This window comes from Penaeus chinensis, chromosome 9 (assembly GCF_019202785.1).
Source record: "Penaeus chinensis breed Huanghai No. 1 chromosome 9, ASM1920278v2, whole genome shotgun sequence".
In the NCBI taxonomy this organism is placed as follows: Eukaryota; Metazoa; Arthropoda; class Malacostraca; order Decapoda; family Penaeidae; genus Penaeus; species Penaeus chinensis.
Window position 1 is genome coordinate 26,585,308 of NC_061827.1, and position 15,000 is coordinate 26,600,307.

The 15,000-nt window shown below is 42.5% G+C and overlaps 1 protein-coding gene across 1 annotated transcript in view; it reads right to left on the reverse strand.

Moving 5' to 3' along the window:
- Positions 1–15,000, reverse strand: part of LOC125028726 (dynein axonemal heavy chain 5-like) — an 80,797-nt gene that overhangs the window by 20,700 nt on the left and 45,097 nt on the right. The window contains exons 48-75 of the mRNA XM_047618206.1: positions 14,866–15,000; positions 10,792–10,986; positions 10,374–10,512; positions 9,954–10,111; positions 9,575–9,693; positions 9,199–9,326; positions 8,670–8,866; positions 8,277–8,462; positions 8,018–8,021; positions 7,355–7,457; positions 6,888–6,991; positions 6,433–6,500; positions 6,106–6,174; positions 5,910–5,932; positions 5,648–5,750; positions 5,301–5,554; positions 4,842–4,851; positions 3,376–3,468; positions 2,833–3,031; positions 2,465–2,607; positions 2,179–2,313; positions 1,823–1,945; positions 1,533–1,650; positions 1,230–1,435; positions 926–1,089; positions 665–787; positions 360–552; positions 116–246 (exon numbers count right to left, since the gene is read on the reverse strand). The exon at positions 14,866–15,000 is cut by the window's right edge and continues 53 nt beyond it. Of these exons, the coding sequence (XP_047474162.1) occupies positions 116–246; positions 360–552; positions 665–787; positions 926–1,089; positions 1,230–1,435; positions 1,533–1,650; positions 1,823–1,945; positions 2,179–2,313; positions 2,465–2,607; positions 2,833–3,031; positions 3,376–3,468; positions 4,842–4,851; positions 5,301–5,554; positions 5,648–5,750; positions 5,910–5,932; positions 6,106–6,174; positions 6,433–6,500; positions 6,888–6,991; positions 7,355–7,457; positions 8,018–8,021; positions 8,277–8,462; positions 8,670–8,866; positions 9,199–9,326; positions 9,575–9,693; positions 9,954–10,111; positions 10,374–10,512; positions 10,792–10,986; positions 14,866–15,000 (3,623 nt within the window). The remainder of the gene's footprint in view (positions 1–115; positions 247–359; positions 553–664; positions 788–925; positions 1,090–1,229; positions 1,436–1,532; positions 1,651–1,822; positions 1,946–2,178; positions 2,314–2,464; positions 2,608–2,832; positions 3,032–3,375; positions 3,469–4,841; positions 4,852–5,300; positions 5,555–5,647; positions 5,751–5,909; positions 5,933–6,105; positions 6,175–6,432; positions 6,501–6,887; positions 6,992–7,354; positions 7,458–8,017; positions 8,022–8,276; positions 8,463–8,669; positions 8,867–9,198; positions 9,327–9,574; positions 9,694–9,953; positions 10,112–10,373; positions 10,513–10,791; positions 10,987–14,865) is intronic.

A 15,000-nucleotide genomic window follows, 5' to 3' on the forward strand; every position in this document is an offset into this window, starting at 1 on the left:
CAATGAAGTTTAATCAAAAGCAGTTTATTTGTCACCTAACTACTATTCTCCTTTTCATAACTCTAATTTCACTCATCCTCCTTTTTCTCATACACGTACGAGCAGATGGACACACCTGGTGAGCGTGATCTGGAAGGTCTTGTATCCGGCGATAAAGGAGGCCAGTTTGGTGAGGGACTGCTTGCCAGACCCGCCCACGCCCACAAGGAGAGCGTTGCCGCCCGGATTTCGGATGATCCGGGAGATCTGGAGAGACACATCAGGGATGCTTCATTAAATGCTTTAGAAACTTATCTCGCAATCATTGACCCTTTTTCATGTTTTTGAACAAAAAAATGAGAAGGAAAATGGAACATTACCCTTGTGAGATGGATCATTGCATCTTTAAAGAACACGAGGTCCATGCCGGTGCCCCGAACCATCTCGTTGTACTGAGCCAGGAACATCTGAAGGCGCTCCTCCAGGGCGGTGAAGGACGGGATGGGCTCGTACACCTTCGGCATCTCCATGTCCAGGTCTTCGCCTTCGTCTCCTGTTGGCTCGGGAGCATCTCTGGGAGTGGAGGCAACATCGGTATTACATAAGTATATATGCATTCTTTCATCCGTTTAAATGTATAATGGCTGTTAATAAACAGGGCAAGAGCGAAGGGTAGAGGAGCAACCTGAGGAAGTCCACAAAGTTTTCGGAGCGAGTTATGGCGTCCGTCGCGCGGTGGCCCAACTCCTCCTTTGCCACAGTCACCAGCGCATCCTCGAACCAGGTCACGTCCTTTGGCGTGGTGAACCTGAGGGATATTTAAAACTAAGTATTGGTCACAGTGACTCTTAGATGCAACAAAGTACTGTCGACATAATTGATATGAAGTCATGACTACTAGCGCTTTTATGCTTGTACAGGATGAGCGGCGCCGATTAAATCATACCTGTCAGAAATTACCCTGCAGCATTCGTGGCGCCACAGTGCCAAAAGGGCGTCACCAGACGTGATCACATTGGGCGCTGCGCCCAGCATTCCCTCCCAGATGCGCGATAGATCTCGAAGGTTGAACACGTAGTGGAATTTTGCGGGCGTCGGAAGCAATTTACACTGTTAATCAGAAGATTACACGGTTTAGATTCATGGCAAACCTCAGTGATTTCCCCTACTGCAACCTCTGACAATAATTTCATTATCGACGTCCTTGTGTCAACAATGATGCAAGTTCCTCCAGCGGTAAAAATGCTGACCTTAGTGTGCGCCCACAGCTTCCTTGTGAGTGGGATGAGTCTCTCCAGCATGTCCCTGACTTCCTGGTTGAAGCCTCTCTTGCTGCTGAAGTGGCCCCGGGCAATAACTCCGAAGATCTTATCAATGGAATTCTCCGAAGGGATGGTGGAGTTAAAGATGCAAAAGTGGCGCTTCAGGCGCCCCGGTATGTCGTTGCGACCGCCACCTGAGGAAATTGAATAATAATTTTATACGATTGTTTTTTTTTTTTTTTTTTGACAATGATTACCACATTACCACATCTGCTGTTTTCCATCACATACCCGGATGACCCATAGCTGCCAGGAACTGGATGTCAACTACATGAATAAAGTCCCCAGGTTTCTCAAGGCTGTAGAATCCCCCCATTTCCATAGTCTGACGCACGATTTCATTTGTTGGCTGAAATCAAGAAATGTTTGCATGTTATTCATTGAACTGAATAAAACATCATGTAAATATATTGCTAAAAACATTTACCCGTCATAAACAAAATCCCTTCCTCCTCTTCTATTGACCTCTTCTAAACTGTAGCATTACTTTCCCGCGTGGCTTTCATCCAATCCGGCCTCACCTGATCTCCCCAGTCGTTGATGTGCGGCATGTTGAGGTCATCGATGAACACGGTCATGGTCTTCCCGGCAGGAGGGCCGAACGTGCTGCCCATCCTTTTGTCGATGTAACTCTCGATAGTGCGCTGGTTGAGGTTAGCAAGCAATAAGATACATTATTATACTACTTTATAGTCTTTGGTATGCTAGCGTTACATGATGGCATTACAACAGCATAATACATGCCACATGGTGCTGTGTCAAACTGCAGCTAAGATATAAAGGATGGTCGTGCTATAATACGACACGTTCACACAGTTTCATAATCATCAGTCAATAGCTTAGTAACGGTAGCATATAATCAAGGTTCGCAGCATACCTGGAAGTAAAGAGGCGTGGAGGCTGACGAGAAGTTGAAGTTACGATAAAGATGATCCTCAGGGTTATACTTTTTCATAAAGGCATTAATGGTGACCGTCTTGGCAGACCCCGGCTCGCCTATCAGCAGTACACCCTGTGTAAGAAGTTACATAGTCTGAACAGAGGCTCCTGGTTTTGTGTGAAGTAATAAAGTTTTATTATAAGAAACAAAACGAGTAGGTGAAAATTAGAAAAAAAAAAACAGCGAGTCCCAATGCAAACCGAATTCAATGTTCACTACTCACCTTCCCTTGCTGCGCCACCGTGTGGATGAGGAAGTCCATTCGTACATTGTCCACATTTGGCACAAGAATGGAGTTGTAATCCGGAGTGCCAGTGTCTGGGTATACATACTCTGACACCCGCGTTCCCCAGTGTTGCCACCAACCTGAAGTAACATGCCCACAGCAGATGGAATTTGAGGAAATGTTTGCAAGGTGTGTAAATAAAATAGATAACAGTATAAGCAATAAGACTGTATTCACACAGATATTCATTAACCACAGATATACAGGTATGATAAAAAAGTTAATCACTTATATCAGCAAAAGTAGCTGAGTGTTGGATAAGTTAAGGGTTCGTACAGCTGGCCGAGGCCGTGTTGGAAACATACCATTCTCGTCCACGCGGTAGTCGAACATGGAGTCATCTGCTCCCCCATCGGGTGGAAGGTCAAGGTCTTGGCAATTAGCACGTATGTAATGCTCCATCTTGGCTCGGTCAGCCAGCTCCATGAAGCAGCCCAGGCTCCACATCATTGTAAACACATAGAGGCGCTGAATGTGCTCCTGGACCGTGGCCTGATGCGTGGGCTAAATGAAGAAACAAAGTCAACCTATGAGCCTAATTATTACTAAAAATCTTATTACAGCTTTGTCATATGACTGATAAAATAGTAATTAAGTGATGGGTAGAGATCGGTCAGAGCTAGTTTAGGGTGATGTAGAGAAGCATATACACAGTTTTAATTCACTCATCCAAAAATATATTGTAATAACTAAATGGTAGTCAATCTAAATATCAATACATAAATAAATATTGGAAATTTCAATATAAGAGCTAAGGATTGCGGTGCTGCAACTAGAAAGAAATTTCATGAGACTGAAGTAATACCGACACCGCATGAGGAGATCGATGGACGAACGACATATAATACCTGGACCTCTTCCGTATCTGGGTCGGGCTCTCGGCGCTTGTTCTGCTGCTGCTGCTGCTCCTCCGGCAGCAGGCCTTCCATGACGCGCGTAGCCTGCGGCGGGAGCAAAGGTCACACCGGAAATGGAGGCGAGCATGGCGCCGAGACCGGCTCTGGCTCCCATGCCTTCGAGCATTTCTTTCCTTTCATTCAGTGTATAGTCATTTGATAAGGGCGATTATACTCATTAAGATTACCAAAAGAATTGATTTGAACAAAGAAGTGAAAAAAAGTTCGAAATCGGAATAATCAGTAAAGATGACTCACTTTGGGAATCTCAGGCAAAAATTAATATCATGCAGTTTTAAAGCTATATAATCTTATAGATGTTTGTCTCTGATAAACTTCGTAACTTCACTTGTGTCTGTGTGTGTACGTGTATGTGTGGGTTCTACGTGTATACTGATAAGGGTGTAAGATATGCGCGCAAGCGTTTGTGTGTCTGTTTTTTGTAAGTGAGTGTGTGTAAGTGTGAGTGTGTGTGTGTGTGAGTGAGTGTGTGTGTGTGTGTGTGTGTGTGTGTGTGTGTGTGTGTGTGTGTGTGTGTGTGTGTGTGTGTGTGTGTGTGTGAGAGAGAGAGAGAGAGAGAGAGAGAGAGAGAGAGAGAGAGAGTGTGTGTGTGTGTGTGTGTGTGTGTGTGTGTGTGTGTGTGAGTGAGTGTGTGTGTGTGTGTGTGTGTGTGTGTGTGTGTGTGTGTGTGTGTGTGTGTGTGTGTGTGTGTGTGTGTGTGAGAGAGAGAGAGAGAGAGAGAGAGAGAGAGAGAGAGAGAGTGTGTGTGTGTGTGTGTGTGTGTGTGTGTGTGTGTGTGTGAGAGAGAGAGAGAGAGAGAGAGAGAGAGAGAGAGAGTGTGTGTGTGTGTGTGTGAGTGTGTGTGTGTGTGTGTGTGTGTGTGTGTGTGTGTGTGTGTGTGTGTGTGTGTGTGTGTGTGTGTGTGTGTGTGAGAGAGAGAGAGAGAGAGAGAGAGAGAGAGAGAGTGTGTGTGTGTGTGTGTGTGTGTGTGTGTGTGTGTGTGTGTGTGTGTGTGTGTGTGTGTAGCCACCTAATACGCTAAACATGTACGCAATTACACAACGTGGCACAGAGATAAACTCCAACTGATAATCAGACTTCGAGATGAACAGAAAAAAACTGATTTCCACATCAGATCGTTATTTAAATGAAAATAAATAATATGTAGCATCGTTATGTAAATCAGTCACTATATCAGTTGGATATCAACATGGCATATTTTTCTAGCTAATATTTATTTATCTACTAAGATTATACGTCATCACAAGACTTGACATCTGCGTGATCCATGCGGTGATGTTTAATCATGAAGGCTACAATATTATGTCTGCATTTATTTCGCCTAGGTTTAGATGACGACACCGCCACATGTTACAACGTGTACCTGCTTAATGCTAACTGTACCAGGTTCAGCTCACGCTCACGCCGCTATGCAAGGACAACGTGGGACCTTCTCTGAGTCTCCTATTTTGTGACTAGATATGATTTGTTTCACTGTTTGACATAGCACTATACAATGCATTCAGCCTTTTGATCAGAAGTTTGCATTGGAAAGTACTTTTTATTACGTGTACCTCATGGGAGAGGGTGAACCGTAGAGCAGTTGTACACTACCGTATGTGGTGCCGGCTGTACATTTTAGTATACTTCCGACATCACCTGTAATGTTTAAGTTTCAGGATGTTATTTTACTATTTATGGAACTTGTTTACAGCAATAGTTTAAAATTCATTCCCAAAGCTGTCCGCCAAGAACCAGCTGCTCAAATGAACCTAACAGTAAACATTGAAAGAAAAAAAAACTAGGTCTGACATGAAGTGATTCTTCGCATTTTAGCGACAGTAAAGACGTGGATCGTGGCAGGACAGACAGTTTACATGGCGTGGGAGTGTTGTGCTGCGAGAGAAAGTGAGAACATGGCGACATCAGGCAGGGGCAGCACCGGAAGAGCCTCATCCTCTGGCAAGGATCTGGGCGTTTCCACGGGCGTCTGCGTGTGGGAGGACTCGTCGGGGGTATGGCCTCCGTGGGCGCCGCCTCCCCATGCGCTAGAACGACCACGTCGACGGGGGAGACAGTCGTCAGTTGCGTCTTCTCCTTCTGGCAGCTGGCCCTCCAGGAGAGTTATGGCCTGGCAGCAGCGGCGATAACATCAACAACACTTTTAAAGGCAACACGACCTATCTAACTGAAGATATGAGCACATATCTGTAGGCGGAGTTACAGCAGGCAAACGCTGCGGGACGAATGAGGGTGTGGATGTCCTCTCGCCCACACAGTCCTTCCGCCTATTAGTCTTGTGATACAGATGTAAGAAGGGCCGGCAGCTTCCAAAAACAGAGTTCTACATACGGTGCACACATTACAAAGCTAAGCCTTACATTGTCTACGCGGGGGTAAAGGAAAAATTCACACATCATAGCCAGTACGTTAGCATTACAGCAACACTAACTACCGCGGGGCAGCTCAACAGACTATCAACTTACCAGCAGAGATATTTCATATCACACTGCGATAGGAACATCTACTGGCAGAAACACTAAATACCTACGCACAACAGTTACAGGTAACAACAAGTATCACAGAGCAGCCAATAGTTAACACCCACAACAATCACAGTCACAGCATGAGCACAGGATACTGCAGACCAATGCACAGACATGAAGCACACTTCCACCTAACGCTGTAGATTGCACACGAGATCTTTTTACACCACTGAGCTGGAGCCGTGGTGTATGATTTGCCAGTTTTCTGCTTTAGACATTGTGGCAATTAATCATTTACTGTTTCCATACACAACTACGGCATGATTGTCGCATGTAAATTTTATCACATACACCGAATTGATAGACGGAGTTACATACTTTCCTACAGGGGACATGCACTACATACTGTATACCTCCTTACCTACTGATACCTATGACAATAGCAGTGAGTTCTTACTAGTTCTAAGATAACGTTATATCAGGGAGAGCATGACATAGCCGCCCTTGTATTTACACATTTTACCGACACACTGCTTCGAGAATGGATGTACAACAAATCAATTCTAATTTGTTTGCTTGCCTTGCTAGACACTGTAACCACGCGTATAACAAATTAGAGGGCAGAATATCAGTTTTATGCGCAAAATAACTTGGATCATCATCCCCATTCGCGATTCCTAGGGACACAATGCACTGTGAGATCAACGGGGTTTCTAAGTCGTTTGAGATTTTATTATTAATTCACCATTACACGGCCTAATGCGTATGTCATATCTTAAATTCATGCATATGAGTGATGGTCATAATGTCTGATTTCTTTATGCAGCTAAAGTAACATTGCTCATCAATCACTAGGAAAAAGACACATCCTATTCCTCACTATCATCAGACATGCTTAGACTAACTATAAAAAAGAAGACATTTTAATTTCACAGATTATTTAGTCTGATGTGGAATATATGTGCTGCCATGGCGTGCCAGGAGCTGAGAGGCAGTGAACAATGTGCAGCTTTCTACTGTGCAGAATGTGCAACACCAGTATGTTTTCACCTAAGTTTATATCTGTCAATGTTATTACGCAGCTATGAAAAATAAGGGATAACTGACTACATATTTATGTGGTCTTGCATATTCAGATCAAGATGGTAGATTAACTAGGCTTAGTAAGGTTCTTTAACTCACACATTCACTCTCTCTCTCTCTCTCTCTCTCTCTCTCTCTCTCTCTCTCTCTCTCTCTCTCTCTCTCTCTCTCTCTCTCTCTCTCTCTCTCACTCTCTCTCTATATATATATATATCTATCTATCCATTAGTGTATCTGTATATTTATCTATCTATATACCTATGTGTCTATCTTTCTATCTATTTATACATATACGCACACATCTATCTATCTACACACACACGCACATGTATTTATATAGGTCATATATAACTCAGACATACGGAGTGCAGTGAGTAACAATCTCTAAAGCAAAGTGCATTGCATCCAAAGGCACAAAGTGCAGGTATCCTGACAATTGCAGAAGGCGGAAGTAACAGCATGCAGCTTGCATATGGAAAACACAAGTAAGGATTGACGATCATTTAGAGATCATGTAATGACGTCACAAAATTCTGTCAAAAGTCAAAAACTCGGTTAACTATTCTATACAAAATATCTCTTTAAATATACCAAAATATTTACATTAATCTTACAAAATGGCGACGAAGTGTGGGCATCACACCACGTTGCGGATCTGAAATGTCACTAAGAAAAGCTAGAGTGAGTTGAGGCCTCAGTGGCATTTTATATTTACATGGGAACCACTTGGTTTAGCTCACAGACAAAGGAATCCATTCGTCTTAGTAAGTCTGTACCTCTCACTCTGAGATCAGTTGTCAGAAAATAGCATTGCTTCAAATAGATCCGCACGCGATTCCAAATTCTTTACTCATATATAGCTTTTGCTTCCAAGAACTGATTCTTTGTGTGGGGGAACGTTGTTGATATCTTCATTTCCTTCTAAGCTTGACAAAAGCTTTTAGACATGGGTGGGATGGGGATCTGCTGTACATCCAAGGCAATTAATTGTAAGCTTCGCATTATTCCATTTGTGAGGATCAAACCCTGCTGTAAATGAGGCAAAATACATTTTGGGAACTTTTTGTCTGAGGCCCTACGAGGTCTGGCAGCTGCTCCTTGGGCGCTCAAAGCGGAACCTTCCGTTTTAGCTTTCGCTTTCGACAAACAATAGCGGGGACTGATTCAGGATTTGCTTCAAAACTGTATTGTACAAACCCAACATTATGCTCAAATAAAGTCAAGAAATCATGAAATAAATCGCCACATCTGAAAATAACAAAACAAAATGTTAGCTATGCACACCTGTGTGATAACATTAACCTGCAGGATGGGAATGCAAAGCCGCAGGTTTTGCTTGCACCACGTGAACAGCGACAAAAAGTTCTTTGCGAAGAGGTCACTGATTATTGGTTGCTCATAGTGGGGACGCGTCCTTAACCACGCCTGCAGGAGGGGCTGCCAGTCCAGTCCAGACGAACTCATGTACACCTGCACGGATGAGAAACAGCGAAGGTTCTCTTAGTTCAAACAAAAATAGGAACATTATCATACACTAAAACATCTTAAGAAAGATTCAATGGACCAGCTGAGCTATGTATTTTTTCTTTTTTCTTTTTGAGGGGGTAATAGTGACATTCATAATGCACAGATTCAGATGAGATGCAGCTCGGAGGTGAGAGTTGCTGGGCCACACACCATCCCGTTCCTGGACACCGTCGCGGGAGAAGCGTTGTCAATGTTGGCCGGCTCAAAGATGACCTTGCAGCAGGGCGACATCGGGATTCGGTCTCCGTTGGCCAGCGTCAGCGTCCTGTTGTCGTCCAGCACAGAGTTGAGATTCTCAATCCAGATGGCGTCGACGGGGCCATCCAGTACTAGCCAGATATGCTCGCCTGAAGTCATCATGTCACAGAGTAATATTTTAGCCAGAATATTTTACAGAATGGTGAATGAAGATGAAGAGTCATATCAATCTATAATAATATTTTTTTATGATATAGCTACCGTCAATGTAAAAAAAAGTGCCTGTGATAAACTGCTGAGAACTTACGTAAATTCTCAGAACAACAATATCTAATCATTTAGAAAAAAAAACAAAAAAAACTACTGGCTGAGGGAGTTCACTTAACGAGGAACAAATCCGGAAACTATATCAGTTCCTATTTTTTCAGTAACGCGAGATCTAATTCTCTTCAGCCAGAATATAAATGTTAGTGAACGTCACCTTTCTTCGCTTTAAGCGTCTTCCTCCAGAGCGTGGAGAAGATGCCGTCCGTCCAGTCGTTGGTGGCCACGTCCAACCGCCCGAACATCTGCGCGGACGTGATGGCCTTCGGGTTCATGCGCATCTCCCTGTGGAACCACGAGGCCATTGGCACACAGATGGCATTGCCTTAACACTGGTAAAGCTAAGTACAAGTAAATACCTGGTGAGGACGACGGCAAAATGGCGATTATCTAAAATCAGTGACAGTATTTGGGTTTGCAAAAATGTTGCATGTATGTTATAACAGCTGAAACTATTTTATGTTAACTATATATTACTACCCCTGTATTTATTTTCGTGCACCAAAGTGCTATTAAGCACTGCCGACCCCCACCTGTGGGGCTGCCCCATCTTTGTGAGGGCCTTCATGAGGACCTGGATGCACGTTGTCTTCCCGGCTCCGCTGGGCCCGAGCGTCATCATGCCGTGTCTGACACGCTGGGTCTCGAACAGCTGCGAGAAATTGTCAAGGATGACTTTTGCAGCTGCTTTACTTTGTCTCGTCGTTAATGCAATCTTATATAAGTGCATTATAATTAGCTTTACAGTAAGTTTAGGTTATAAAGAAATGTATATCTAATGAATCATGTATAGTAAAGTACTTTTGCAGAATCATTAACCACATGCACATAGAGGTAGACTTACATCGTTCCTCAATGCTTCATCTTTGTTTTGTCCAAGACTGTTAAAAGCAATATGCAACCTGGACCTACCTGAATGAGCTTCAGTTGCCAGGGCGCATGTTGGATAAGGCCGAGTTCGACCACGATCTCAGCGATGTTACTGGTGAGGTGGTTGTTGTATCCTTTTTCTTGGGCCATGTTGGGGAACAGGTCATCGATGAGGGACATGAAGAGCGGCTCGTCCTCGTCTGCCGAAAGAAAACTATATGGTTATTTGTTTGAATAGATTTTAGGAATAGTGTTCGTGCATTATAAAGAGAGAATCAGACAACCGCATCTGCTCATATGAGTTCTTTCTGATGCCATTCAATGTGGATCAAAACCAAAAAACACGATGCGAATACAGACAGCCATTATCTCGCAATGAGGTAGTATAAGCCAATCAATTCGCACCATCATTATCGTACTAAAGAGCTATCTGAGTGAAAACATACCGCAGCTTGCACTTACCGACTAGCTTCGAGAGATTCATGTCCCTGAGAACCCGCATGACGATGGTTGACTCCGAGTCCTTGGCGTTGGCCCTCTTCGCGGCGCCCAGGGTTCGCAGGACGGACAGAATGTTGCGGAGCCCGAAGTCGTAGTGGACCTGCACAGAAGAGACGCTGATAACTATATTACAGTCGTAATAGTGAAAGTAGAAAAGAAAGTGAGGAACAAGATATGGAAATGGCTGTGAATGCATTCTAGAATTTCTGGAAAAAATATGTTTGCTCTCAATAAAACTACATAGGGGAAAATAATAGGAAACACCTGGTCTTGAAATCAGGATAGATTATGTCCATGGACAGAACATTGAATGCCTACAATAAAATTGTTTCATATGGAAATTTATCCCTTCGACACGTCAATAAAGAATAAGCATCACCTGTTTAGTAAGCTGCTCCTCGCAGAGCTTGTAGAGCGTGAAGAACTTGCGGGCCAGAGTGATGTTCTCCAGGAAACCACAAGACGCCAACTTGACCCTTATGATAATTTGACGATCTGGCACCATCATCGCCACGTTTCGGAACTGGATCTTCAGATTCTCTGGCAGTTCTTGGCGGCCGTGGTACCCCAGATTCTAGAGGCACGCAGTGTGGAAGCAGCAGCGTGACGCGGGCAAGATATGGAGGAGTGATGGGGAGGGTAAGTATATACACACAGAAAAACAAGGAAGGTTAAGTGAGAGGCGCCAGCATGCAGCAGCCCCTACGCAGAGGGTCGCCGGTTAGCATGCCTCACGGGACCCTCTAGAAAAATAACATCCTGTAATGAAAGAGTTCTCTACGCAGAAAAAAATCCATCGCGAAAAATCACTCGAATGACGGTGTGTATGTACAGTCCAGGGGGATGAAAATATACATCAGGTAAAAAGCACCTTTTGGACCCTAAAAATTGCCAGTAAGCAGAACGACCAAGGGTCTGCTCATACCAAAAAAGCGAGGACATGAAATTAGCCGGGAGTGAATGACGCATGCGTGACATGGAGTCGAAGTGAGGAAATGGATTTCTTTATAAATCATGACGGTATATTTCAGTGCAGGATGTTTTTGAAGTCTATAAAAAAAAAAGCTGCGCTCTTTTTCAGTGCCGATCGAATCTCGACCGATTTAATTTTTCTTCTTATATTACATCATCAAAAAAAACTTTCCTTGCCAACTTTTCGGTGACATGCAAATGTGATCATCAGGAACTGTTGTTCACACTGGGCTGGCGGAGGTCAAACAAGCACATTATCTTTATATATGAAAATTTCAGACCCGGAACTTCAGATCCAATTTTGGCATTGTAAGTGTAGAAGTGAAAATATGATGCAAGAGTACTGTATGGTTCAGTATAGCTGCAAAAGTGGTGTGTAGTTGTGGAGTGGCGCAATTCTGTACTATTGTGTTGTAGTGTTTCATTTCTGTTGTGCTGTGGTAGTTCATTCACTTGTGGTGGCGCAGTTCGGAAAATGTGTTGTGGTTCGATGCTTTAAGCTGTACACCCATATCCACAACCACGCACATACACACCCATAACAATCACATACTAAAATCAGTGTACAGGCTGCTCAAATTAATGATAAGTGTTTTCGGCCAAGCAACGGTTTCTGTGAAAGAGATAGAGATAGGTAAGACCATAGGAAATTAGTGGCATTGCAACATGTTAATGAAGCCAGGCACTTTACCTGTTTATTGCCGTCTTTGGCCACCTGCCAGGTGAGAGAGAAAAGTTTAAGAGGGCACGATGACAGTCAAGTCACATGCAGTGGCTGTCTTCACAGACTTTATCAGCTTTATGTGTTCTTTCAAAGAAAGTCACAATATACTACAAGTTGCAATTGCCTTAACATATATTTTTTTCTTTCATGTAAGAGCCTTTTAGCCTGACCTCGCAATATTATAGTTTATAATATTGTTGACAAACAAGCAAAATTGTTGCTAAAACTGGTTATAAACTATCGCTTTTAAAGTTGTACATATAGTAAAAGAAGTATTTCATATACTTTTCAGCTGTTCCTATTTTTTATATGAGGAACCATGTAAACTGAACGAATAACGAATTCAAATGTTACAGAGTTATAAGATTACATTTGTAAAAGAATATATAAATATCTCGTAAAGACCAAAATATCAACACGTGAGCTTGAAACCTCGTTGATGATAAATAAAGTAGGCTTACATTGCATGGCACTAGTGGCAAGCAAAGAACTGTGTTACTTCGACTAAAGGCAGAAATCACAAAAAATACAGGGCTACTGGGGGTAGAGCGGAACAAACAGCTTCAATTTGAACGAAAAAGGTAAAGTTAAAGTGAGCAGTATTGGAGGGATTAGTGTTAGAGCGATCAGCACAAGTCTGAGTGAACAGTGTAGGACCGGAGTAGACAGTGTAAGTAAGAACACATTGCACGGTAAAGTGGACAGTGTATATAAGAGTTTGTATGAATGAGTTCATATTGACATATAATGGGTGCGCAACTACGGATGAAATGACCATATGATTCTGTGTATAATAGGGATGATTTCACTAACAGAGAAAGTGTTGAAAGTAAAAGGAATAGGACAGATTGTAAAAGAAGTCTGCGAGAAGCTAATGGAAAAGGGGGAAAGTAAAACAAAAGAGGGACGGGAAGAAATGCAAAAAGGGAGAACCACAAAAAGGAGGATAAAGAAGGGCATACGAAACGAAGAGGGTATTATAAAGAAAGAAAAATACTGAGGGTTAAGCAGGGAGGAAAAAAGGAGAGTAGGACGGGAATGGATCAAACGAGACCTCACCACTTTTGGCAATGATGGCATGAGTGAAGTAGTTACCTGGTATTTGCTCCTTGTGTTTATGTTCTGCCAGACACATTGAAGGATACAGAATTACTATCAATACATAACTGACGAATGACCTGTAAAAGAACTTGCCGATTGTGAGACAGCAATTTAATGAAGTTTCGTCTTGTATAGGACTTGGTTATCATTCTTAGAAACTGGTAATTTGCAGCATCAAATATGTGCATAGTTTAGATTAACAGTACCTGTAGTGTGTATATGAAGATTAAAGAGCTCAGTGAAACTGCTATTCTCAACAACTAAGGCACAATAAGCATCAAAGGCATTAAACTCAAAACTGTCGAATCCTTTATTCCGAGGCAAGCATTCCAAGGCGAAGTTCTGTACAATCAGCAAAGGGTCATGATGTTTTTCAGATTTATTTACTTTCTCATTTCTTATTTATTTATTTAGCCATCACTGATTCTAAAAACCAAGGAATTAATAAAGAGGTGAATTAACAGCCAAATGTATGTCAGTATTTTATATTTAGTATTCCTCAGCTACTTGCTTTATCAATATCGATGAAAGCCAAATGATGCTTCCATTACAACGTTAGTTTAACTGGTATTTTGAAGTGATTTTTACTAAAAATCGGATAAGCGAGAGGAGCTAAACAAAAATCATGGGGTCGCACCGTGGAAAATTAATTCAATGATTCTAGCTGATAAAAAAGTAATTAAGTGGACAGCCTAGTGAGCTATCTTTGCTCACTTTCTTAGTAAAATTGTCTTTTGTTATGAATTCCGGATTCCCTGACAGTAGACCAGCGGGATCAGAATCAGCACAACTGGGCCACGGTTTGAGGCATCGTGGTCACTGCAGTGCCTCAAACGCTGACTCTCTGAGGTCAGTCAGCCAGTGAAGTCGGTTCAGATGCCCTCCTGGCCTCATGAGATCACCGCCAGAGTGATTATTACTCCTCCTTCGCTTAGCCGGTATTGTCTATTTTTTTGCTGATCGTACAGATATTTAGATTTGAGAGTGCATCGGGCTTGCGAAATGCTTTAGATCACCAAGTTATCAGTCAACTCTATTTAACTTTGGAGCATACTTGTAACCAAGTTAGAAAGTAAAAATTTATAAATCTTTAAGTAGTTGTGGGTATCTACAATGGATTATTTTTTAAGTGCTAGAATGAGAATGTGTTTAATATGAACATATCTTTGAAATATTTTAGTCGTAGGTTATCAGAATTTGTCATTATTACTGAATTTGATAAAGTTTATCTGTGCATTTTGTATTCATCTGAATTGTTTTATTTTGTGAAATTAACCTTGTTTTTTTCTTGCGGGGGGGGGGGGGGGGGGGTGAATAGTGAGCAAGTAAAGAACTATTGCAAATACAGGGATCGAAACAGTTACGTTTTTCAAAGCCAATAAAGATTTGAGGTCTAATGAAACATCAAAATTGTCCACGTAGGACTCATTTAATATTTTCAAGTAGGAGGTCACTTTGAAAAATATAATCTTTAATAGTCTACATATGAAGATACTGTAATATGTTATAAAGAACTGTACAGTGAAAATCACCTACGGGCTTTTAATATTTTACAGAGACATTCCCACTTCAATACCCGCACAAAGAAAAGAAGAAGCCATTTCTACATAAAGAGAGCGGCAAAGGCCAAGCAGCGCAGAGTGCTCGGCGACTCACCATGGTCAGGAAGATTCCGAACTCGGGATTCATGGTAATGAGGTCACCGTCCGTGAAGGTGAAGGTCTTGCGGCGCTCCTTCTTGCACGTGTGGACCACCGCGATCTGCTGCGCCGCCACCGACAGCACCGGGAG